This window comes from Vicugna pacos, chromosome 27 (assembly GCF_048564905.1).
Source record: "Vicugna pacos chromosome 27, VicPac4, whole genome shotgun sequence".
NCBI classification, from domain to species: Eukaryota; Metazoa; Chordata; class Mammalia; order Artiodactyla; family Camelidae; genus Vicugna; species Vicugna pacos.
This window is the reverse complement of record NC_133013.1, coordinates 1,810,910-1,835,604: the sequence shown is the minus strand read 5'-3', so window position 1 is coordinate 1,835,604 and position 24,695 is coordinate 1,810,910. Positions and strand designations below refer to the sequence as shown.

The 24,695-nt window shown below is 62.6% G+C and overlaps 1 protein-coding gene across 1 annotated transcript in view; it reads left to right on the top strand.

Annotated features, from left to right (window-relative positions):
• LOC140689642 (uncharacterized) overlaps window positions 1–24,695 on the top strand; it is a 227,539-nt gene that overhangs the window by 104,242 nt on the left and 98,602 nt on the right. The window contains exons 34-43 of the mRNA XM_072950623.1: window positions 13,523–13,634; window positions 14,178–14,251; window positions 15,854–15,965; window positions 16,509–16,582; window positions 18,187–18,298; window positions 18,842–18,915; window positions 20,520–20,631; window positions 21,175–21,248; window positions 22,854–22,965; window positions 23,509–23,582. Of these exons, the coding sequence (XP_072806724.1) occupies window positions 13,523–13,634; window positions 14,178–14,251; window positions 15,854–15,965; window positions 16,509–16,582; window positions 18,187–18,298; window positions 18,842–18,915; window positions 20,520–20,631; window positions 21,175–21,248; window positions 22,854–22,965; window positions 23,509–23,582 (930 nt within the window). The remainder of the gene's footprint in view (window positions 1–13,522; window positions 13,635–14,177; window positions 14,252–15,853; window positions 15,966–16,508; window positions 16,583–18,186; window positions 18,299–18,841; window positions 18,916–20,519; window positions 20,632–21,174; window positions 21,249–22,853; window positions 22,966–23,508; window positions 23,583–24,695) is intronic.

Below are 24,695 nucleotides of genomic sequence, written 5' to 3'. Positions count from 1 at the left end.
TACGGAAGAGACACCTGAACCCGTGGCCTGTGGTGTCTCCCTCAGGGTCACGAGACCTGTCTCCCACTCGGTCTGATGCGGGGACGAGTGGGATACGGGGAAGGAAGGCTCACCAGGTTTTGTGTGGCTTCAGCAAAGTCTTCGCAGGCGAGCCTAATCCTCCATCCCTTCTGTGGTTTTCAGCCCACGTAGGACCTGGCCCGGCCCCGGCATTGGCCGGCAGCTCCCGCCCGCCTGCGGCGGCCCCGGAGGCCCAGGTAAGTGGGGTGGCCGTGCTCCGTTGGACGTCGTCCTGGGAAAGGTGAGCTTCCTGTTTTCCCGGAAGCCATTCCCGCCCTCATCTCCAGACTGTGTGTCCTGTGACGGGTCTGGAGTGTCGTTCGCTTTCAAATTCAATCTCCCCAGGGGCCAGTGGGCTGCTTGTCCCTGGAGCCCGTCACCTTGGCGGGTGCCTGCCTAAGCCACGAGGGAGTGCTCAGAAGCCGATGACCGCAGACTTTGGCTGTGGGTTTCTCGAGATAGCGTGCGGAGGGTGAGCCCTCGCTCCACACTGGCTTCTCCTGGCTCTGCTGACTCCTTCCTGACGACCTGCACCTGGGGTTGCTCCTGGGTCACTGAGGCAGAGTCCTGTGTCGTCACTCGTTTGACTTGTTCCCTTGCTGAGGCCAGGTGATTCTCCTGTTTAGCATGCCCATTGAAATCCTCGTAACTGAGAAAGGGGCAAAGCCCTCCCTCCAGCTTTGTCCTGTGTGCTTTGTGCAGCTTTGAGTCTACCTGTTTGGTGTGGGATAAATGTCAGAACCCGTGACCGTCTGTTCTCGGGACGGAGATGTGCCTGGCCCGCTGCGTCCAGGTGTACTCTGGGTAGATGTTGCTTTTGTAGTAAGAAATAGAGGCTTGCAGGGAAAGAGCCCGCAGTGAAGAGGCCTACTTCCCTGCAGGGGAATTGCGACGCGCAGCAGCGTCCTCCCGTCGTGCTCCCCACCCCTGCGCCTGGTCGGGCCTGCCCTGCCCTGGAAGCTGTCAGAGCTGCTCCTGTGCGTCAGCATGACACGCCGCGGGATTTTGCGCCCGGGCTAGTAGGGTCCTTTTGGTGTCAGTTGTGGGATCCAGACATCCCACTTGAGTTTGCCGAAGGACACAAGTAGTGCGCGCTTCGTAGCGCACTGAAAACCCAGACGTCCCTGAGGATAGCGGTGATTGTAGCGGAGCGTGACTACCTCCTGTGGGCAGCGTTGTCCCTTCAGGAGCACTTGGGCAGCTCCCCCGCAGGACTCCGGGGTGCCCAGCTCCCCAGTGCACTTTGCGCCCAGGGGAAGCCCCTGCAGGTCGGAGGAGATTACTTCGTGGGGGGGGGGGAGGAGAGGGCCAGGCAGGGTCCTGGAGGCAGAGCGGTGACCCAGGTGCGGCTCTGATTGCACGTGTGGAGGACGAGCTTTTCACGTCCGTCCCTTCTGCGTGTTCCTGGTCGGCGCCGGGCCAGCTCCCGTGGAGCTGGGGTGGTGGCGAGGAGGGCTGTCCTGCCCAAAGGGGCTGCCTGTTGTGAAGGCGCTGCTTTTGTCAGAGTGCTGGAAGCTCTGTGTGCATCCTCGCAGGCAGGACCCTTGGCTTCGTCCACTGGGCGACAGCGGGGGCGTCGTGTGGTGCCATTGTTGTCCCCCCGTGTCCTGCTGCGCGGCCCGGGGTGCTGGCTGCAGGCCCCAGAGGGCTGGGTGGAGCGCGGGGCACTGTGCTGCTGGGTGGGCACCCGGAAGGGTGTGGGGAGGGTGCCCGGTGCCGACAGCTGATGCGTTGGGTTTCGGCATTTGTCGGTGGTCGCTCCGTTTCTGTCGCCTGACACGGCTCTCCCTTCTGCCCTGCAGGTTACCTTGCAGCATCCCGGCCTTTGCAAGGACCGGCCCGTGTGGCCACCACCAGCTGGGCCCCCATTGGGCCCTGTCCAGCCTCGCTCTCCTGTACCGGATACTCCACTTGGTAAGATGAAAGCGTAGATTCCTCTGTTTGTTCCTTGCGTCACTGCAGGAGAAGGGCAGATCGCTCTCCAGGTCCCTCCCAGGGCATGGGCCACCCTGACTGGGCTCTCGGCCGTGCTCCCCTGGTGCCATAGCGGACGCAATTGATGGACCGCGTCTTCCCCTCCCCAATCCTGCCCTGGGGAGGAGGTGTCCCTTGTAGAGTGCTACGGAGTAAGAGGCCTGTGACAGAAGGCAGGCGTGTCAGTTCTGCACACGGGCCTTCAACAGGGAGCACGTTCCGGGCTCCCCGAAGGAGAAGCCCACCCCTGCCATTGTCTGCAGCGTGTGGAGCCCTGACCTTCCACGGCCGTTGATCGGCTATGGAAGAGACACCTGAACCCGTGGCCTGTGGTGTCTCCCTCAGGGTCACGAGACCTGTCTCCCACTCGGTCTGATGCGGGGACGAGTGGGATACGGGGAAGGAAGGCTCACCAGGTTTTGTGTGGCTTCAGCAAAGTCTTCGCAGGCGAGCCTAATCCTCCATCCCTTCTGTGGTTTTCAGCCCACGTAGGACCTGGCCCGGCCCCGGCATTGGCCGGCAGCTCCCGCCCGCCTGCGGCGGCCCCGGAGGCCCAGGTAAGTGGGGTGGCCGTGCTCCGTTGGACGTCGTCCTGGGAAAGGTGAGCTTCCTGTTTTCCCGGAAGCCATTCCCGCCCTCATCTCCAGACTGTGTGTCCTGTGACGGGTCTGGAGTGTCGTTCGCTTTCAAATTCAATCTCCCCAGGGGCCAGTGGGCTGCTTGTCCCTGGAGCCCGTCACCTTGGCAGGTGCCTGCCTAAGCCACGAGGGAGTGCTCAGAAGCCGAGGACCGCAGACTTTGGCTGTGGGTTTCTCGAGATAGCGTGCGGAGGGTGAGCCCTCGCTCCACACTGGCTTCTCCTGGCTCTGCTGACTCCTTCCTGACGACCTGCACCTGGGGTTGCTCCTGGGTCACTGAGGCAGAGTCCTGTGTCGTCACTCGTTTGACTTGTTCCCTTGCTGAGGCCAGGTGATTCTCCTGTTTAGCATGCCCATTGAAATCCTCGTAACTGAGAAAGGGGCAAAGCCCTCCCTCCAGCTTTGTCCTGTGTGCTTTGTGCAGCTTTGAGTCTACCTGTTTGGTGTGGGATAAATGTCAGAACCCGTGCCCGTCTGTTCTCGGGACGGAGATGTGCCTGGCCCGCTGCGTCCAGGTGTACTCTGGGTAGATGTTGCTTTTGTAGTAAGAAATAGAGGCTTGCAGGGAAAGAGCCCGCAGTGAAGAGGCCTACTTCCCTGCAGGGGAATTGCGACGCGCAGCAGCGTCCTCCCGTCGTGCTCCCCACCCCTGCGCCTGGTCGGGCCTGCCCTGCCCTGGAAGCTGTCAGAGCTGCTCCTGTGCGTCAGCATGACACGCCGCGGGATTTTGTGCCCGGGCTAGTAGGGTCCTTTTGGTGTCAGTTGTGGGATCCAGACATCCCACTTGAGTTTGCCGAAGTACACAAGTAGTGCGCGCTTCGTAGCGCACTGAAAACCCAGACGTCCCTGAGGATAGCGGTGATTGTAGCGGAGCGTGACTACCACCTGTGGGCAGCGTTGACCCTTCAGGAGCTCTTGGGCAGCTCCCCCGCAGGACTCCGGGGTGCCCAGCTCCCCAGTGCACTTTGCGCCCAGGGGAAGCCCCTGCAGGTCGGAGGAGATTACTTCGTTGGGGGGGGGGGGGAGGGCCAGGCAGGGTCCTGGAGGCAGAGCGGTGACCCAGGTGCGGCTCTGATTGCACGTGTGGAGGACGAGCTTTTCACGTCCGTCCCTTCTGCGTGTTCCTGGTCGGCGCCGGGCCAGCTCCCGTGGAGCTGGTGTGGTGGCGAGGAGGGCTGTCCTGCCCAAAGGGGCTGCCTGTTGTGAAGGCGCTGCTTTTGTCAGAGTGCTGGAAGCTCTGTGTGCATCCTCGCAGGCAGGACCCTTGGCTTCGTCCACTGGGCGACAGCGGGGGCGTCGTGTGGTGCCATTGTTGTCCCCCCGTGTCCTGCTGCGCGGCCCGGGCTGCCGGCTGCAGGCCCCAGAGGGCTGGGTGGAGCGTGGGGCACTGTGCTGCTGGGTGGGCACCCGGCGGGGTGTGGGGAGGGTGCCCGGTGCCGACAGCTGATGCGTTGGGTTTCGGCATTTGTCGGTGGTCGCTCCGTTTCTGTCACCTGACACGGCTCTCCCTTCTGCCCTGCAGGTTACCTTGCAGCATCCCGGCCTTTGCAAGGACCGCCCCGTGTGGCCACCACCAGCTGGGCCCCCATTGGGCCCTGTCCAGCCTCGCTCTCCTGTACCGGATACTCCACTTGGTAAGATGAAAGCGTAGATTCCTCTGTTTGTTCCTTGCGTCACTGCAGGAGAAGGGCAGATCGCTCTCCAGGTCCCTCCCAGGGCATGGGCCACCCTGACTGGGCTCTCGGCCGTGCTCCCCTGGTGCCTTAGGGGACGCAATTGATGGACCGCGTCTTCCCCTCCCCCATCCTGCCCTGGGGAGGAGGTGTCTCTTGTAGAGTGCTACGGAGTAAGAGGCCTGTGACAGAAGGCAGGCGTGTCAGTTCTGCACACGGGCCTTCAACAGGGAGCACGTTCCGGGCTCCCCGAAGGAGAAGCCCACCCCTGCCATTGTCTGCAGCGTGTGGAGCCCTGACCTTCCACGGCCGTTGATCGGCTATGGAAGAGACACCTGAACCCGTGGCCTGTGGTGTCTCCCTCAGGGTCACGAGACCTGTCTCCCACTCGGTCTGATGCGGGGACGAGTGGGATACGGGGAAGGAAGGCTCACCAGGTTTTGTGTGGCTTCAGCAAAGTCTTCGCAGGCGAGCCTAATCCTCCATCCCTTCTGTGGTTTTCAGCCCACGTAGGACCTGGCCCGGCCCCGGCATTGGCCGGCAGCTCCCGCCCGCCTGCGGCGGCCCCGGAGGCCCAGGTAAGTGGGGTGGCCGTGCTCCGTTGGACGTCGTCCTGGGAAAGGTGAGCTTCCTGTTTTCCCGGAAGCCATTCCCGCCCTCATCTCCAGACTGTGTGTCCTGTGACGGGTGTGGAGTGTCGTTCGCTTTCAAATTCAATCTCCCCAGGGGCCAGTGGGCTGCTTGTCCCTGGAGCCCGTCACCTTGGCGGGTGCCTGCCTAAGCCACGAGGGAGTGCTCAGAAGCCGAGGACCGCAGACTTTGGCTGTGGGTTTCTCGAGATAGCGTGCGGAGGGTGAGCCCTCGCTCCACACTGGCTTCTCCTGGCTCTGCTGACTCCTTCCTGATGACCTGCACCTGGGGTTGCTCCTGGGTCACTGAGGCAGAGTCCTGTGTCGTCACTCGTTTGACTTGTTCCCTTGCTGAGGCCAGGTGATTCTCCTGTTTAGCATGCCCATTGAAATCCTCGTAACTGAGAAAGGGGCAAAGCCCTCCCTCCAGCTTTGTCCTGTGTGCTTTGTGCAGCTTTGAGTCTACCTGTTTGGTGTGGGATAAATGTCAGAACCCGTGCCCGTCTGTTCTCGGGACGGAGATGTGCCTGGCCCGCTGCGTCCAGGTGTACTCTGGGTAGATGTTGCTTTTGTAGTAAGAAATAGAGGCTTGCAGGGAAAGAGCCCGCAGTGAAGAGGCCTACTTCCCTGCAGGGGAATTGCGACGCGCAGCAGCGTCCTCCCGTCGTGCTCCCCACCCCTGCGCCTGGTCGGGCCTGCCCTGCCCTGGAAGCTGTCAGAGCTGCTCCTGTGCGTCAGCATGACACGCCGCGGGATTTTGTGCCCGGGCTAGTAGGGTCCTTTTGGTGTCAGTTGTGGGATCCAGACATCCCACTTGAGTTTGCCGAAGTACACAAGTAGTGCGCGCTTCGTAGCGCACTGAAAACCCAGACGTCCCTGAGGATAGCGGTGATTGTAGCGGAGCGTGACTACCACCTGTGGGCAGCGTTGACCCTTCAGGAGCTCTTGGGCAGCTCCCCCGCAGGACTCCGGGGTGCCCAGCTCCCCAGTGCACTTTGCGCCCAGGGGAAGCCCCTGCAGGTCGGAGGAGATTACTTCGTTGGGGGGGGGGGGAGGGCCAGGCAGGGTCCTGGAGGCAGAGCGGTGACCCAGGTGCGGCTCTGATTGCACGTGTGGAGGACGAGCTTTTCACGTCCGTCCCTTCTGCGTGTTCCTGGTCGGCGCCGGGCCAGCTCCCGTGGAGCTGGGGTGGTGGCGAGGAGGGCTGTCCTGCCCAAAGGGGCTGCCTGTTGTGAAGGCGCTGCTTTTGTCAGAGTGCTGGAAGCTCTGTGTGCATCCTCGCAGGCAGGACCCTTGGCTTCGTCCACTGGGCGACAGCGGGGGCGTCGTGTGGTGCCATTGTTGTCCCCCCGTGTCCTGCTGCGCGGCCCGGGCTGCCGGCTGCAGGCCCCAGAGGGCTGGGTGGAGCGTGGGGCACTGTGCTGCTGGGTGGGCACCCGGCGGGGTGTGGGGAGGGTGCCCGGTGCCGACAGCTGATGCGTTGGGTTTCGGCATTTGTCGGTGGTCGCTCCGTTTCTGTCACCTGACACGGCTCTCCCTTCTGCCCTGCAGGTTACCTTGCAGCATCCCGGCCTTTGCAAGGACCGCCCCGTGTGGCCACCACCAGCTGGGCCCCCATTGGGCCCTGTCCAGCCTCGCTCTCCTGTACCGGATACTCCACTTGGTAAGATGAAAGCGTAGATTCCTCTGTTTGTTCCTTGCGTCACTGCAGGAGAAGGGCAGATCGCTCTCCAGGTCCCTCCCAGGGCATGGGCCACCCTGACTGGGCTCTCGGCCGTGCTCCCCTGGTGCCTTAGGGGACGCAATTGATGGACCGCGTCTTCCCCTCCCCCATCCTGCCCTGGGGAGGAGGTGTCTCTTGTAGAGTGCTACGGAGTAAGAGGCCTGTGACAGAAGGCAGGCGTGTCAGTTCTGCACACGGGCCTTCAACAGGGAGCACGTTCCGGGCTCCCCGAAGGAGAAGCCCACCCCTGCCATTGTCTGCAGCGTGTGGAGCCCTGACCTTCCACGGCCGTTGATCGGCTATGGAAGAGACACCTGAACCCGTGGCCTGTGGTGTCTCCCTCAGGGTCACGAGACCTGTCTCCCACTCGGTCTGATGCGGGGACGAGTGGGATACGGGGAAGGAAGGCTCACCAGGTTTTGTGTGGCTTCAGCAAAGTCTTCGCAGGCGAGCCTAATCCTCCATCCCTTCTGTGGTTTTCAGCCCACGTAGGACCTGGCCCGGCCCCGGCATTGGCCGGCAGCTCCCGCCCGCCTGCGGCGGCCCCGGAGGCCCAGGTAAGTGGGGTGGCCGTGCTCCGTTGGACGTCGTCCTGGGAAAGGTGAGCTTCCTGTTTTCCCGGAAGCCATTCCCGCCCTCATCTCCAGACTGTGTGTCCTGTGACGGGTCTGGAGTGTCGTTCGCTTTCAAATTCAATCTCCCCAGGGGCCAGTGGGCTGCTTGTCCCTGGAGCCCGTCACCTTGGCAGGTGCCTGCCTAAGCCACGAGGGAGTGCTCAGAAGCCGAGGACCGCAGACTTTGGCTGTGGGTTTCTCGAGATAGCGTGCGGAGGGTGAGCCCTCGCTCCACACTGGCTTCTCCTGGCTCTGCTGACTCCTTCCTGACGACCTGCACCTGGGGTTGCTCCTGGGTCACTGAGGCAGAGTCCTGTGTCGTCACTCGTTTGACTTGTTCCCTTGCTGAGGCCAGGTGATTCTCCTGTTTAGCATGCCCATTGAAATCCTCGTAACTGAGAAAGGGGCAAAGCCCTCCCTCCAGCTTTGTCCTGTGTGCTTTGTGCAGCTTTGAGTCTACCTGTTTGGTGTGGGATAAATGTCAGAACCCGTGCCCGTCTGTTCTCGGGACGGAGATGTGCCTGGCCCGCTGCGTCCAGGTGTACTCTGGGTAGATGTTGCTTTTGTAGTAAGAAATAGAGGCTTGCAGGGAAAGAGCCCGCAGTGAAGAGGCCTACTTCCCTGCAGGGGAATTGCGACGCGCAGCAGCGTCCTCCCGTCGTGCTCCCCACCCCTGCGCCTGGTCGGGCCTGCCCTGCCCTGGAAGCTGTCAGAGCTGCTCCTGTGCGTCAGCATGACACGCCGCGGGATTTTGCGCCCGGGCTAGTAGGGTCCTTTTGGTGTCAGTTGTGGGATCCAGACATCCCACTTGAGTTTGCCGAAGGACACAAGTAGTGCGCGCTTCGTAGCGCACTGAAAACCCAGACGTCCCTGAGGATAGCGGTGATTGTAGCGGAGCGTGACTACCTCCTGTGGGCAGCGTTGTCCCTTCAGGAGCACTTGGGCAGCTCCCCCGCAGGACTCCGGGGTGCCCAGCTCCCCAGTGCACTTTGCGCCCAGGGGAAGCCCCTGCAGGTCGGAGGAGATTACTTCGTGGGGGGGGGGGAGGAGAGGGCCAGGCAGGGTCCTGGAGGCAGAGCGGTGACCCAGGTGCGGCTCTGATTGCACGTGTGGAGGACGAGCTTTTCACGTCCGTCCCTTCTGCGTGTTCCTGGTCGGCGCCGGGCCAGCTCCCGTGGTGCTGGGGTGGTGGCGAGGAGGGCTGTCCTGCCCAAAGGGGCTGCCTGTTGTGAAGGCGCTGCTTTTGTCAGAGTGCTGGAAGCTCTGTGTGCATCCTCGCAGGCAGGACCCTTGGCTTCGTCCACTGGGCGACAGCGGGGGCGTCGTGTGGTGCCATTGTTGTCCCCCCGTGTCCTGCTGCGCGGCCCGGGCTGCCGGCTGCAGGCCCCAGAGGGCTGAGTGGAGCGTGGGGCACTGTGCTGCTGGGTGGGCACCCGGCGGGGTGTGGGGAGGGTGCCCGGTGCCGACAGCTGATGCGTTGGGTTTCGGCATTTGTCGGTGGTCGCTCCGTTTCTGTCGCCTGACACGGCTCTCCCTTCTGCCCTGCAGGTTACCTTGCAGCATCCCGGCCTTTGCAAGGACCGGCCCGTGTGGCCACCACCAGCTGGGCCCCCATTGGGCCCTGTCCAGCCTCGCTCTCCTGTACCGGATACTCCACTTGGTAAGATGAAAGCGGAGATTCCTCTGTTTGTTCCTTGCGTCACTGCAGGAGAAGGGCAGATCGCTCTCCAGGTCCCTCCCAGGGCATGGGCCACCCTGACTGGGCTCTCGGCCGTGCTCCCCTGGTGCCATAGCGGACGCAATTGATGGACCGCGTCTTACCCTCCCCAATCCTGCCCTGGGGAGGAGGTGTCCCTTGTAGAGTGCTACGGAGTAAGAGGCCTGTGACAGAAGGCAGGCGTGTCAGTTCTGCACACGGGCCTTCAACAGGGAGCACGTTCCGGGCTCCCCGAAGGAGAAGCCCACCCCTGCCATTGTCTGCAGTGTGTGGAGCCCTGACCTTCCACGGCCGTTGATCGGCTATGGAAGAGACACCTGAACCCGTGGCCTGTGGTGTCTCCCTCAGGGTCACGAGACCTGTCTCCCACTCGGTCTGATGCGGGGACGAGTGGGATACGGGGAAGGAAGGCTCACCAGGTTTTGTGTGGCTTCAGCAAAGTCTTCGCAGGCGAGCCTAATCCTCCATCCCTTCTGTGGTTTTCAGCCCACGTAGGACCTGGCCCGGCCCCGGCATTGGCCGGCAGCTCCCGCCCGCCTGCGGCGGCCCCGGAGGCCCAGGTAAGTGGGGTGGCCGTGCTCCGTTGGACGTCGTCCTGGGAAAGGTGAGCTTCCTGTTTTCCCGGAAGCCATTCCCGCCCTCATCTCCAGACTGTGTGTCCTGTGACGGGTCTGGAGTGTCGTTCGCTTTCAAATTCAATCTCCCCAGGGGCCAGTGGGCTGCTTGTCCCTGGAGCCCGTCACCTTGGCGGGTGCCTGCCTAAGCCACGAGGGAGTGCTCAGAAGCCGAGGACCGCAGACTTTGGCTGTGGGTTTCTCGAGATAGCGTGCGGAGGGTGAGCCCTCGCTCCACACTGGCTTCTCCTGGCTCTGCTGACTCCTTCCTGACGACCTGCACCTGGGGTTGCTCCTGGGTCACTGAGGCAGAGTCCTGTGTCGTCACTCGTTTGACTTGTTCCCTTGCTGAGGCCAGGTGATTCTCCTGTTTAGCATGCCCATTGAAATCCTCGTAACTGAGAAAGGGGCAAAGCCCTCCCTCCAGCTTTGTCCTGTGTGCTTTGTGCAGCTTTGAGTCTACCTGTTTGGTGTGGGATAAATGTCAGAACCCGTGACCGTCTGTTCTCGGGACGGAGATGTGCCTGGCCCGCTGCGTCCAGGTGTACTCTGGGTAGATGTTGCTTTTGTAGTAAGAAATAGAGGCTTGCAGGGAAAGAGCCCGCAGTGAAGAGGCCTACTTCCCTGCAGGGGAATTGCGACGCGCAGCAGCGTCCTCCCGTCGTGCTCCCCACCCCTGCGCCTGGTCGGGCCTGCCCTGCCCTGGAAGCTGTCAGAGCTGCTCCTGTGCGTCAGCATGACACGCCGCGGGATTTTGTGCCCGGGCTAGTAGGGTCCTTTTGGTGTCAGTTGTGGGATCCAGACATCCCACTTGAGTTTGCCGAAGTACACAAGTAGTGCGCGCTTCGTAGCGCACTGAAAACCCAGACGTCCCTGAGGATAGCGGTGATTGTAGCGGAGCGTGACTACCACCTGTGGGCAGCGTTGACCCTTCAGGAGCTCTTGGGCAGCTCCCCCGCAGGACTCCGGGGTGCCCAGCTCCCCAGTGCACTTTGCGCCCAGGGGAAGCCCCTGCAGGTCGGAGGAGATTACTTCGTTGGGGGGGGGGGGAGAGGGCCAGGCACGGTCCTGGAGGCAGAGCGGTGACCCAGGTGCGGCTCTGATTGCACGTGTGGAGGACGAGCTTTTCACGTCCGTCCCTTCTGCGTGTTCCTGTTCGGCGCCGGGCCAGCTCCCGTGGAGCTGGGGTGGTGGCGAGGAGGGCTGTCCTGCCCAAAGGGGCTGCCTGTTGTGAAGGCGCTGCTTTTGTCAGAGTGCTGGAAGCTCTGTGTGCATCCTCGCAGGCAGGACCCTTGGCTTCGTCCACTGGGCGACAGCGGGGGCGTCGTGTGGTGCCATTGTTGTCCCCCCGTGTCCTGCTGCGCGGCCCGGGCTGCCGGCTGCAGGCCCCAGAGGGCTGGGTGGAGCGTGGGGCACTGTGCTGCTGGGTGGGCACCCGGCGGGGTGTGGGGAGGGTGCCCGGTGCCGACAGCTGATGCGTTGGGTTTCGGCATTTGTCGGTGGTCGCTCCGTTTCTGTCACCTGACACGGCTCTCCCTTCTGCCCTGCAGGTTACCTTGCAGCATCCCGGCCTTTGCAAGGACCGCCCCGTGTGGCCACCACCAGCTGGGCCCCCATTGGGCCCTGTCCAGCCTCGCTCTCCTGTACCGGATACTCCACTTGGTAAGATGAAAGCGTAGATTCCTCTGTTTGTTCCTTGCGTCACTGCAGGAGAAGGGCAGATCGCTGTCCAGGTCCCTCCCAGGGCATGGGCCACCCTGACTGGGCTCTCGGCCGTGCTCCCCTGGTGCCATAGCGGACGCAATTGATGGACCGCGTCTTACCCTCCCCAATCCTGCCCTGGGGAGGAGGTGTCCCTTGTAGAGTGCTACGGAGTAAGAGGCCTGTGACAGAAGGCAGGCGTGTCAGTTCTGCACACGGGCCTTCAACAGGGAGCACGTTCCGGGCTCCCCGAAGGAGAAGCCCACCCCTGCCATTGTCTGCAGCGTGTGGAGCCCTGACCTTCCACGGCCGTTGATCGGCTATGGAAGAGACACCTGAACCCGTGGCCTGTGGTGTCTCCCTCAGGGTCACGAGACCTGTCTCCCACTCGGTCTGATGCGGGGACGAGTGGGATACGGGGAAGGAAGGCTCACCAGGTTTTGTGTGGCTTCAGCAAAGTCTTCGCAGGCGAGCCTAATCCTCCATCCCTTCTGTGGTTTTCAGCCCACGTAGGACCTGGCCCGGCCCTGGCATTGGCCGGCAGCTCCCGCCCGCCTGCGGCGGCCCCGGAGGCCCAGGTAAGTGGGGTGGCCGTGCTCCGTTGGACGTCGTCCTGGGAAAGGTGAGCTTCCTGTTTTCCCGGAAGCCATTCCCGCCCTCATCTCCAGACTGTGTGTCCTGTGACGGGTCTGGAGTGTCGTTCGCTTTCAAATTCAATCTCCCCAGGGGCCAGTGGGCTGCTTGTCCCTGGAGCCCGTCACCTTGGCGGGTGCCTGCCTAAGCCACGAGGGAGTGCTCAGAAGCCGAGGACCGCAGACTTTGGCTGTGGGTTTCTCGAGATAGCGTGCGGAGGGTGAGCCCTCGCTCCACACTGGCTTCTCCTGGCTCTGCTGACTCCTTCCTGACGACCTGCACCTGGGGTTGCTCCTGGGTCACTGAGGCAGAGTCCTGTGTCGTCACTCGTTTGACTTGTTCCCTTGCTGAGGCCAGGTGATTCTCCTGTTTAGCATGCCCATTGAAATCCTCGTAACTGAGAAAGGGGCAAAGCCCTCCCTCCAGCTTTGTCCTGTGTGCTTTGTGCAGCTTTGAGTCTACCTGTTTGGTGTGGGATAAATGTCAGAACCCGTGACCGTCTGTTCTCGGGACGGAGATGTGCCTGGCCCGCTGCGTCCAGGTGTACTCTGGGTAGATGTTGCTTTTGTAGTAAGAAATAGAGGCTTGCAGGGAAAGAGCCCGCAGTGAAGAGGCCTACTTCCCTGCAGGGGAATTGCGACGCGCAGCAGCGTCCTCCCGTCGTGCTCCCCACCCCTGCGCCTGGTCGGGCCTGCCCTGCCCTGGAAGCTGTCAGAGCTGCTCCTGTGCGTCAGCATGACACGCCGCGGGATTTTGTGCCCGGGCTAGTAGGGTCCTTTAGGTGTCAGTTGTGGGATCCAGACATCCCACTTGAGTTTGCCGAAGGACACAAGTAGTGCGCGCTTCGTAGCGCACTGAAAACCCAGACGTCCCTGAGGATAGCGGTGATTGTAGCGGAGCGTGACTACCTCCTGTGGGCAGCGTTGTCCCTTCAGGAGCTCTTGGGCAGCTCCCCCGCAGGACTCCGGGGTGCCCAGCTCCCCAGTGCACTTTGCGCCCAGGGGAAGCCCCTGCAGGTCGGAGGAGATTACTTCGTTGGGGGGGGGAGAGGGCCAGGCAGGGTCCTGGAGGCAGAGCGGTGACCCAGGTGCGGCTCTGATTGCACGTGTGGAGGACGAGCTTTTCACGTCCGTCCCTTCTGCGTGTTCCTGGTCGGCGCCGGGCCAGCTCCCGTGGAGCTGGGGTGGTGGCGAGGAGGGCTGTCCTGCCCAAAGGGGCTGCCTGTTGTGAAGGCGCTGCTTTTGTCAGAGTGCTGGAAGCTCTGTGTGCATCCTCGCAGGCAGGACCCTTGGCTTCGTCCACTGGGCGACAGCGGGGGCGTCGTGTGGTGCCATTGTTGTCCCCCCGTGTCCTGCTGCGCGGCCCGGGTTGCCGGCTGCAGGCCCCAGAGGGCTGGGTGGAGCGTGGGGCACTGTGCTGCTGGGTGGGCACCCGGCGGGGTGTGGGGAGGGTGCCCGGTGCCGACAGCTGATGCGTTGGGTTTCGGCATTTGTCGGTGGTCGCTCCGTTTCTGTCGCCTGACACGGCTCTCCCTTCTGCCCTGCAGGTTACCTTGCAGCATCCCGGCCTTTGCAAGGACCGGCCCGTGTTGCCACCACCAGCTGGGCCCCCATTGGGCCCTGTCCAGCCTCGCTCTCCTGTACCGGATACTCCACTTGGTAAGATGAAAGCGTAGATTCCTCTGTTTGTTCCTTGCGTCACTGCAGGAGAAGGGCAGATCGCTGTCCAGGTCCCTCCCAGGGCATGGGCCACCCTGACTGGGCTCTCGGCCGTGCTCCCCTGGTGCCATAGCGGACGCAATTGATGGACCGCGTCTTACCCTCCCCAATCCTGCCCTGGGGAGGAGGTGTCCCTTGTAGAGTGCTACGGAGTAAGAGGCCTGTGACAGAAGGCAGGCGTGTCAGTTCTGCACACGGGCCTTCAACAGGGAGCACGTTCCGGGCTCCCCGAAGGAGAAGCCCACCCCTGCCATTGTCTGCAGCGTGTGGAGCCCTGACCTTCCACGGCCGTTGATCGGCTACGGAAGAGACACCTGAACCCGTGGCCTGTGGTGTCTCCCTCAGGGTCACGAGACCTGTCTCCCACTCGGTCTGATGCGGGGACGAGTGGGATACGGGGAAGGAAGGCTCACCAGGTTTTGTGTGGCTTCAGCAAAGTCTTCGCAGGCGAGCCTAATCCTCCATCCCTTCTGTGGTTTTCAGCCCACGTAGGACCTGGCCCGGCCCCGGCATTGGCCGGCAGCTCCCGCCCGCCTGCGGCGGCCCCGGAGGCCCAGGTAAGTGGGGTGGCCGTGCTCCGTTGGACGTCGTCCTGGGAAAGGTGAGCTTCCTGTTTTCCCGGAAGCCATTCCCGCCCTCATCTCCAGACTGTGTGTCCTGTGACGGGTCTGGAGTGTCGTTCGCTTTCAAATTCAATCTCCCCAGGGGCCAGTGGGCTGCTTGTCCCTGGAGCCCGTCACCTTGGCGGGTGCCTGCCTAAGCCACGAGGGAGTGCTCAGAAGCCGATGACCGCAGACTTTGGCTGTGGGTTTCTCGAGATAGCGTGCGGAGGGTGAGCCCTCGCTCCACACTGGCTTCTCCTGGCTCTGCTGACTCCTTCCTGACGACCTGCACCTGGGGTTGCTCCTGGGTCACTGAGGCAGAGTCCTGTGTCGTCACTCGTTTGACTTGTTCCCTTGCTGAGGCCAGGTGATTCTCCTGTTTAGCATGCCCATTGAAATCCTCGTAACTGAGAAAGGGGCAAAGCCCTCCCTCCAGCTTTGTCCTGTGTGCTTTGTGCAGCTTTGAGTCTACCTGTTTGGTGTGGGATAAATGTCAGAACCCGTGACCGTCTGTTCTCGGGACGGAGATGTGCCTGGCCCGCTGCGTCCAGGTGTACTCTGGGTAGATGTTGCTTTTGTAGTAAGAAATAGAGGCTTGCAGGGAAAGAGCCCGCAGTGAAGAGGCCTACTTCCCTGCAGGGGAATTGCGACGCGCAGCAGCGTCCTCCCGTCGTGCTCCCCACCCCTGCGCCTGGTCGGGCCTGCCCTGCCCTGGAAGCTGTCAGAGCTGCTCCTGTGCGTCAGCATGACACGCCGCGGGATTTTGTGCCCGGGCTAGTAGGGTCCTTTTGGTGTCAGTTGTGGGATCCAGACATCCCACTTGAGTTTGCCGAAGGACACAAGTAGTGCGCGCTTCGTAGCGCACTGAAAACCCAGACGTCCCTGAGGATAGCGGTGATTGTAGCGGAGCGTGACTACCTCCTGTGGGCAGCGTTGTCCCTTCAGGAGCTCTTGGGCAGCTCCCCCGCAGGACTCCGGGGTGCCCAGCTCCCCAGTGCACTTTGCGCCCAGGGGAAGCCCCTGCAGGTCGGAGGAGATTACTTCGTTGGGGGGGGGGAGAGGGCCAGGCAGGGTCCTGGAGGCAGAGCGGTGACCCAGGTGCGGCTCTGATTGCACGTGTGGAGGACGAGCTTTTCACGTCCGTCCCTTCTGCGTGTTCCTGGTCGGCGCCGGGCCAGCTCCCGTGGAGCTGGGGTGGTGGCGAGGAGGGCTGTCCTGCCCAAAGGGGCTGCCTGTTGTGAAGGCGCTGCTTTTGTCAGAGTGCTGGAAGCTCTGTGTGCATCCTCGCAGGCAGGACCCTTGGCTTCGTCCACTGGGCGACAGCGGGGGCGTCGTGTGGTGCCATTGTTGTCCCCCCGTGTCCTGCTGCGCGGCCCGGGTTGCCGGCTGCAGGCCCCAGAGGGCTGGGTGGAGCGTGGGGCACTGTGCTGCTGGGTGGGCACCCGGCGGGGTGTGGGGAGGGTGCCCGGTGCCGACAGCTGATGCGTTGGGTTTCGGCATTTGTCGGTGGTCGCTCCGTTTCTGTCGCCTGACACGGCTCTCCCTTCTGCCCTGCAGGTTACCTTGCAGCATCCCGGCCTTTGCAAGGACCGGCCCGTGTTGCCACCACCAGCTGGGCCCCCATTGGGCCCTGTCCAGCCTCGCTCTCCTGTACCGGATACTCCACTTGGTAAGATGAAAGCGTAGATTCCTCTGTTTGTTCCTTGCGTCACTGCAGGAGAAGGGCAGATCGCTGTCCAGGTCCCTCCCAGGGCATGGGCCACCCTGACTGGGCTCTCGGCCGTGCTCCCCTGGTGCCATAGCGGACGCAATTGATGGACCGCGTCTTACCCTCCCCAATCCTGCCCTGGGGAGGAGGTGTCCCTTGTAGAGTGCTACGGAGTAAGAGGCCTGTGACAGAAGGCAGGCGTGTCAGTTCTGCACACGGGCCTTCAACAGGGAGCACGTTCCGGGCTCCCCGAAGGAGAAGCCCACCCCTGCCATTGTCTGCAGCGTGTGGAGCCCTGACCTTCCACGGCCGTTGATCGGCTACGGAAGAGACACCTGAACCCGTGGCCTGTGGTGTCTCCCTCAGGGTCACGAGACCTGTCTCCCACTCGGTCTGATGCGGGGACGAGTGGGATACGGGGAAGGAAGGCTCACCAGGTTTTGTGTGGCTTCAGCAAAGTCTTCGCAGGCGAGCCTAATCCTCCATCCCTTCTGTGGTTTTCAGCCCACGTAGGACCTGGCCCGGCCCCGGCATTGGCCGGCAGCTCCCGCCCGCCTGCGGCGGCCCCGGAGGCCCAGGTAAGTGGGGTGGCCGTGCTCCGTTGGACGTCGTCCTGGGAAAGGTGAGCTTCCTGTTTTCCCGGAAGCCATTCCCGCCCTCATCTCCAGACTGTGTGTCCTGTGACGGGTGTGGAATGTCGTTCGCTTTCAAATTCAATCTCCCCAGGGGCCAGTGGGCTGCTTGTCCCTGGAGCCCGTCACCTTGGCGGGTGCCTGCCTAAGCCACGAGGGAGTGCTCAGAAGCCGAGGACCGCAGACTTTGGCTGTGGGTTTCTCGAGATAGCGTGCGGAGGGTGAGCCCTCGCTCCACACTGGCTTCTCCTGGCTCTGCTGACTCCTTCCTGACGACCTGCACCTGGGGTTGCTCCTGGGTCACTGAGGCAGAGTCCTGTGTCGTCACTCGTTTGACTTGTTCCCTTGCTGAGGCCAGGTGATTCTCCTGTTTAGCATGCCCATTGAAATCCTCGTAACTGAGAAAGGGGCAAAGCCCTCCCTCCAGCTTTGTCCTGTGTGCTTTGTGCAGCTTTGAGTCTACCTGTTTGGCGTGGGATAAATGTCAGAACCCGTGCCCGTCTGTTCTCGGGACGGAGATGTGCCTGGCCCGCTGCGTCCAGGTGTACTCTGGGTAGATGTTGCTTTTGTAGTAAGAAATAGAGGCTTGCAGGGAAAGAGCCCGCAGTGAAGAGGCCTACTTCCCTGCAGGGGAATTGCGACGCGCAGCAGCGTCCTCCCGTCGTGCTCCCCACCCCTGCGCCTGGTCGGGCCTGCCCTGCCCTGGAAGCTGTCAGAGCTGCTCCTGTGCGTCAGCATGACACGCCGCGGGATTTTGCGCCCGGGCTAGTAGGGTCCTTTTGGTGTCAGTTGTGGGATCCAGACATCCCACTTGAGTTTGCCGAAGGACACAAGTAGTGCGCGCTTCGTAGCGCACTGAAAACCCAGACGTCCCTGAGGATAGCGGTGATTGTAGCGGAGCGTGACTACCACCTGTGGGCAGCGTTGTCCCTTCAGGAGCACTTGGGCAGCTCCCCCGCAGGACTCCGGGGTGCCCAGCTCCCCAGTGCACTTTGCGCCCAGGGGAAGCCCCTGCAGGTCGGAGGAGATTACTTCGTGGGGGGGGGGAGGAGAGGGCCAGGCAGGGTCCTGGAGGCAGAGCGGTGAGCCAGGTGCGGCTCTGATTGCACGTGTGGAGGACGAGCTTTTCACGTCCGTCCCTTCTGCGTGTTCCTGGTCGGCGCCGGGCCAGCTCCCGTGGAGCTGGGGTGGTGGCGAGGAGGGCTGTCCTGCCCAAAGGGGCTGCCTGTTGTGAAGGCGCTGCTTTTGTCAGAGTGCTGGAAGCTCTGTGTGCATCCTCGCAGGCAGGACCCTTGGCTTCGTCCACTGGGCGACAGCGGGGGCGTCGTGTGGTGCCATTGTTGTCCCCCCGTGTCCTGCTGCGCGGCCCGGGTTGCCGGCTGCAGGCCCCAGAGGGCTGGGTGGAGCGTGGGGCACTGTGCTGCTGGGTGGGCACCCGGCGGGGTGTGGGGAGGGTGCCCGGTGCCGACAGCTGATGCGTTGGGTTTCGGCATTTGTCGGTGGTCGCTCCGTTTCTGTCACCTGACACGGCTCTCCCTTCTGCCCTGCAGGTTACCTTGCAGCATCCCGGCCTTTGCAAGGACCGGCCCGTGTGGCCACCACCAGCTGGGCCCCCATTGGGCCCTGTCCAGCCTCGCTCTCCTGTACCGGATACTCCACTTGGTAAGATGAAAGCGTAGATTCCTCTGTTTGTTCCTTGCGTCACTGCAGGAGAAGGGCAGATCGCTCTCCAGGTCCCTCCCAGGGCATGGGCCACCCTGACTGGGCTCTCGGCCATGCTCCCCTGGTGCCATAGCGGACGAAATTGATGGACCGCGTCTTACCCTCCCCAATCCTGCCCTGGGGAGGAGGTGTCCCTTGTAGAGTGCTACGGAGTAAGAGGCCTGTGACAGAAGGCAGGCGTGTCAGTTCTGCACACGGGCCTTCAACAGGGAGCACGTTCCGGGCTCCCCGAAGGAGAAGCCCACCCCTGCCATTGTCTGCAGCGTGTGGAGCCCTGACCTTCCACGGCCGTTGATCGGCTACGGAAGAGACACCTGAACCCGTGGCCTGTGGTGTCTCCCTCAGGGTCACGAGACCTGTCTCCCACTCGGTCTGATGCGGGGACGAGTGGGATACGGGGAAGGAAGGCTCACCAGGTTTTGTGTGGCTTCAGCAAAGTCTTCGCAGGCGAGCCTAATCCTCCATCCCTTCTGTGGTTTTCAGCCCACGTAGGACCTGGCCCGGCCCCGGCATTGGCCGGCAGCTCCCGCCCGCCTGCGGCGGCCCCGGAGGCCCAGGTAAGTGGGGTGGCCGTGCTCCATTGGACGTCGTCCTGGGAAAGGTGAGCTTCCTGTTTTCCCGGAAGCCATTCCCGCCCTCATCTCCAGACTGTGTGTCCTGTGACGGGTGTGGAATGTCGTTCGCTTTCAAATTCAATCTCCCCAGGGGCCAGTGGGCTGCTTGTCCCTGGAGCCCGTCACCTTGGCGGGTGCCTGCCTAAGCCACGAGGGAGTGCTCAGAAGCCGAGGACCGCAGACTTTGGCTGTGGGTTTCTCGAGATAGCGTGCGGAGGGTGAGCCCTCGCTCCACACTGGCTTCTCCTGGCTCTGCTGACTCCTTCCTGACGACCTGCACCTGGGGTTGCTCCTGGGTCACTGAGGCAGAGTCCTGTGTCGTCACTCGTTTGACTTGTTCCCTTGCTGAGGCCAGGTGATTCTCCTGTTTAGCATGCCCATTGAAATCCTCGTAACTGAGAAAGGGGCAAAGCCCTCCCTCCAGCTTTGTCCTGTGTGCTTTGTGCAGCTTTGAGTCTACCTGTTTGGCGTGGGATAAATGTCAGAACCCGTGCCCGTCTGTTCTCGGGACGGAGATGTGCCTGGCCCGCTGCGTCCAGGTGTACTCTGGGTAGATGTTGCTTTTGTAGTAAGAAATAGAGGCTTGCAGGGAAAGAGCCCGCAGTGAAGAGGCCTACTTCCCTGCAGGGGAATTGCGACGCGCAGCAGCGTCCTCCCGTCGTGCTCCCCACCCCTGCGCCTGGTCGGGCCTGCCCTGCCCTGGAAGCTGTCAGAGCTGCTCCTGTGCGTCAGCATGACACGCCGCGGGATTTTGCGCCCGGGCTAGTAGGGTCCTTTTGGTGTCAGTTGTGGGATCCAGACATCCCACTTGAGTTTGCCGAAGGACACAAGTAGTGCGCGCTTCGTAGCGCACTGAAAACCCAGACGTCCCTGAGGATAGCGGTGATTGTAGCGGAGCGTGACTACCACCTGTGGGCAGCGTTGACCCTTCAGGAGCTCTTGGGCAGCTCCCCCGCAGGACTCCGGGGTGCCCAGCTCCCCAGTGCACTTTGCGCCCAGGGGAAGCCCCTGCAGGTCGGAGGAGATTACTTCGTTGGGGGGGGGGGGAGAGGGCCAGGCAGGGTCCTGGAGGCAGAGCGGTGACCCAGGTGCGGCTCTGATTGCACGTGTGGAGGACGAGCTTTTCACGTCCGTCCCTTCTGCGTGTTCCTGGTCGGCGCCGGGCCAGCTCCCGTGGAGCTGGGGTGGTGGCGAGGAGGGCTGTCCTGCCCAAAGGGGCTGCCTGTTGTGAAGGCGCTGCTTTTGTCAGAGTGCTGGAAGCTCTGTGTGCATCCTCGCAGGCAGGACCCTTGGCTTCGTCCACTGGGCGACAGCGGGGGCGTCGTGTGGTGCCATTGTTGTCCCCCCGTGTCCTGCTGCGCGGCCCGGGCTGCCGGCTGCAGGCCCCAGAGGGCTGGGTGGAGCGTGGGGCACTGTGCTGCTGGGTGGGCACCCGGCGGGGTGTGGGGAGGGTGCCCGGTGCCGACAGCTGATGCGTTGGGTTTCGGCATTTGTCGGTGGTCGCTCCGTTTCTGTCACCTGACACGGCTCTCCCTTCTGCCCTGCAGGTTACCTTGCAGCATCCCGGCCTTTGCAAGGACCGCCCCGTGTGGCCACCACCAGCTGGGCCCCCATTGGGCCCTGTCCAGCCTCGCTCTCCTGTACCGGATACTCCACTTGGTAAGATGAAAGCGTAGATTCCTCTGTTTGTTCCTTGCGTCACTGCAGGAGAAGGGCAGATCGCTCTCCAGGTCCCTCCCAGGGCATGGGCCACCCTGACTGGGCTCTCGGCCGTGCTCCCCTGGTGCCTTAGGGGACGCAATTGATGGACCGCATCTTCCCCTCCCCCATCCTGCCCTGGGGAGGAGGTGTCTCTTGTAGAGTGCTACGGAGTAAGAGGCCTGTGACAGAAGGCAGGCGTGTCAGTTCTGCACACGGGCCTTCAACAGGGAGCACGTTCCGGGCTCCCCGAAGGAGAAGCCCACCCCTGCCATTGTCTGCAGCGTGTGGAGCCCTGACCTTCCACGGCCGTTGATCGGCTATGGAAGAGACACCTGAACCCGTGGCCTGTGGTGTCTCCCTCAGGGTCACGAGACCTGTCTCCCACTCGGTCTGATGCGGGGACGAGTGGGATACGGGGAAGGAAGGCTCACCAGGTTTTGTGTGGCTTCAGCAAATTCTTCGCAGGCGAGCCTAATCCTCCATCCCTTCTGTGGTTTTCAGCCCACGTAGGACCTGGCCCGGCCCCGGCATTGGCCGGCAGCTCCCGCCCGCCTGCGGCGGCCCCGGAGGCCCAGGTAAGTGGGGTGGCCGTGCTCCGTTGGACGTCGTCCTGGGAAAGGTGAGCTTCCTGTTTTCCCGGAAGCCATTCCCGCCCTCATCTCCAGACTGTGTGTCCTGTGACGGGTGTGGAGTGTCGTTCGCTTTCAAATTCAATCTCCCCAGGGGCCAGTGGGCTGCTTGTCCCTGGAGCCCGTCACCTTGGCGGGTGCCTGCCTAAGCCACGAGGGAGTGCTCAGAAGCCGAGGACCGCAGACTTTGGCTGTGGGTTTCTCGAGATAGCGTGCGGAGGGTGAGCCCTCGCTCCACACTGGCTTCTCCTGGCTCTGCTGACTCCTTCCTGACGACCTGCACCTGGGGTTGCTCCTGGGTCACTGAGGCAGAGTCCTGTGTCGTCACTCGTTTGACTTGTTCCCTTGCTGAGGCCAGGTGATTCTCCTGTTTAGCATGCCCATTGAAATCCTTGTAACTGAGAAAGGGGCAAAGCCCTCCCTCCAGCTTTGTCCTGTGTGCTTTGTGCAGCTTTGAGTCTACCTGTTTGGTGTGGGATAAATGTCAGAACCCGTGACCGTCTGTTCTCGGGACGGAGATGTGCCTGGCCCGCTGCGTCCAGGTGTACTCTGGGTAGATGTTGCTTTTGTAGTAAGAAATAGAGGCTTGCAGGGAAAGAGCCCACAGTGAAGAGGCCTACTTCCCTGCAGGGGAATTGCGACGCGCAGCAGCGTCCTCCCGTCGTGCTCCCCACCCCTGCGCCTGGTCGGGCCTGCCCTGCCCTGGAAGCTGTCAGAGCTCCTCCTGTGCGTCAGCATGACACGCCGCGGGATTTTGCGCCCGGGCTAGTAGGGTCCTTTTGGTGTCAGTTGTGGGATCCAGACATCCCACTTGAGTTTGCCGAAGGACACAAGTAGTGAGCGCTTCGTAGCGCACTGAAAACCCAGACGTCCCTGAGGATAGCGGTGATTGTAGCGGAGCGCGACTACCTCCTGTGGGCAGCGTTGTCCCTTCAGGAGCACTTGGGCAGCTCCCCCGCAGGACTCCGGGGTGCCCAGCTCCCCAGTGCACTTTGCGCCCAGGGGAAGCCCCTGCAGGTCGGAGGAGATTACTTCGTGGGGGGGGGGGAGGAGAGGGCCAGGCAGGGTCCTGGAGGCAGAGCGGTGACCCAGGTGCGGCTCTGATTGCACGTGTGGAGGATGAGCTTTTCACGTCCGTCCCTTCTGCGTGTTCCTGGTCGGCGCCGGGCCAGCTCCCGTGGAGCTGGGGTGGTGGCGAGGAGGGCTGTCCTGCCCAAAGGGGCTGCCTGTTGTGAAGGCGCTGCTTTTGTCAGAGTGCTGGAAGCTCTGTGTGCATCCTCGCAGGCAGGACCCTTGGCTTCGTCCACTGGGCGACAGCGGGGGCGTCGTGTGGTGCCATTGTTGTCCCCCCGTGTCCTGCTGCGCGGCCCGGGCTGCCGGCTGCAGGCCCCAGAGGGCTGGGTGGAGCGTGGGGCACTGTGCTGCTGGGTGGGCACCCGGCGGGGTGTGGGGAGGGTGCCCGGTGCCGACAGCTGATGCGTTGGGTTTCGGCATTTGTCGGTGGTCGCTCCGTTTCTGTCGCCTGACACGGCTCTCCCTTCTGCCCTGCAGGTTACCTTGCAGCATCCCGGCCTTTGCAAGGACCGGCCCGTGTGGCCACCACCAGCTGGGCCCCCATTGGGCCCTGTCCAGCCTCGCTCACCTGTACCGGATGCTCCACTTGGTAAGATGAAAGCGTAGATTCCTCTGTTTGTTCCTTGCGTCACTGCAGGAGAAGGGCAGATCGCTCTCCAGGTCCCTCCCAGGGCATGGGCCACCCTGACTGGGCTCTCGGCCGTGCTCCCCTGGTGCCATAGCGGACGCAATTGATGGACCGCGTCTTACCCTCCCCAATCCTGCCCTGGGGAGGAGGTGTCCCTTGTAGAGTGCTACGGAGTAAGAGGCCTGTGACAGAAGGCAGGCGTGTCAGTTCTGCACACGGGCCTTCAACAGGGAGCACGTTCCGGGCTCCCCGAAGGAGAAGCCCACCCCTGCCATTGTCTGCAGCGTGTGGAGCCCTGACCTTCCACGGCCGTTGATCGGCTATGGAAGAGACACCTGAACCCGTGGCCTGTGGTGTCTCCCTCAGGGTCACGAGACCTGTCTCCCACTCGGTCTGATGCGGGGACGAGTGGGATACGGGGAAGGAAGGCTCACCAGGTTTTGTGTGGCTTCAGCAAAGTCTTCGCAGGCGAGCCTAATCCTCCATCCCTTCTGTGGTTTTCAGCCCACGTAGGACCTGGCCCGGCCCCGGCATTGGCCGGCAGCTCCCGCCCGCCTGCGGCGGCCCCGGAGGCCCAGGTAAGTGGGGTGGCCGTGCTCCGTTGGACGTCGTCCTGGGAAAGGTGAGCTTCCTGTTTTCCCGGAAGCCATTCCCGCCCTCATCTCCAGACTGTGTGTCCTGTGACGGGTCTGGAGTGTCGTTCGCTTTCAAATTCAATCTCCCCAGGGGCCAGTGGGCTGCTTGTCCCTGGAGCCCGTCACCTTGGCGGGTGCCTGCCTAAGCCACGAGGGAGTGCTCAGAAGCCGAGGACCGCAGACTTTGGCTGTGGGTTTCTCGAGATAGCGTGCGGAGGGTGAGCCCTCGCTCCACACTGGCTTCTCCTGGCTCTGCTGACTCCTTCCTGACGACCTGCACCTGGGGTTGCTCCTGGGTCACTGAGGCAGAGTCCTGTGTCGTCACTCGTTTGACTTGTTCCCTTGCTGAGGCCAGGTGATTCTCCTGTTTAGCATGCCCATTGAAATCCTCGTAACTGAGAAAGGGGCAAAGCCCTCCCTCCAGCTTTGTCCTGTGTGCTTTGTGCAGCTTTGAGTCTACCTGTTTGGTGTGGGATAAATGTCAGAACCCGTGACCGTCTGTTCTCGGGACGGAGATGTGCCTGGCCCGCTGCGTCCAGGTGTACTCTGGGTAGATGTTGCTTTTGTAGTAAGAAATAGAGGCTTGCAGGGAAAGAGCCCGCAGTGAAGAGGCCTACTTCCCTGCAGGGGAATTGCGACGCGCAGCAGCGTCCTCCCGTCGTGCTCCCCACCCCTGCGCCTGGTCGGGCCTGCCCTGCCCTGGAAGCTGTCAGAGCTGCTCCTGTGCGTCAGCATGACACGCCGCGGGATTTTGCGCCCGGGCTAGTAGGGTCCTTTTGGTGTCAGTTGTGGGATCCAGACATCCCACTTGAGTTTGCCGAAGGACACAAGTAGTGAGCGCTTCGTAGCGCACTGAAAACCCAGACGTCCCTGAGGATAGCGGTGATTGTAGCGGAGCGTGACTACCTCCTGTGGGCAGCGTTGTCCCTTCAGGAGCACTTGGGCAGCTCCCCCGCAGGACTCCGGGGTGCCCAGCTCCCCAGTGCACTTTGCGCCCAGGGGAAGCCCCTGCAGGTCGGAGGAGATTACTTCGTGGGGGGGGGGGAGGAGAGGGCC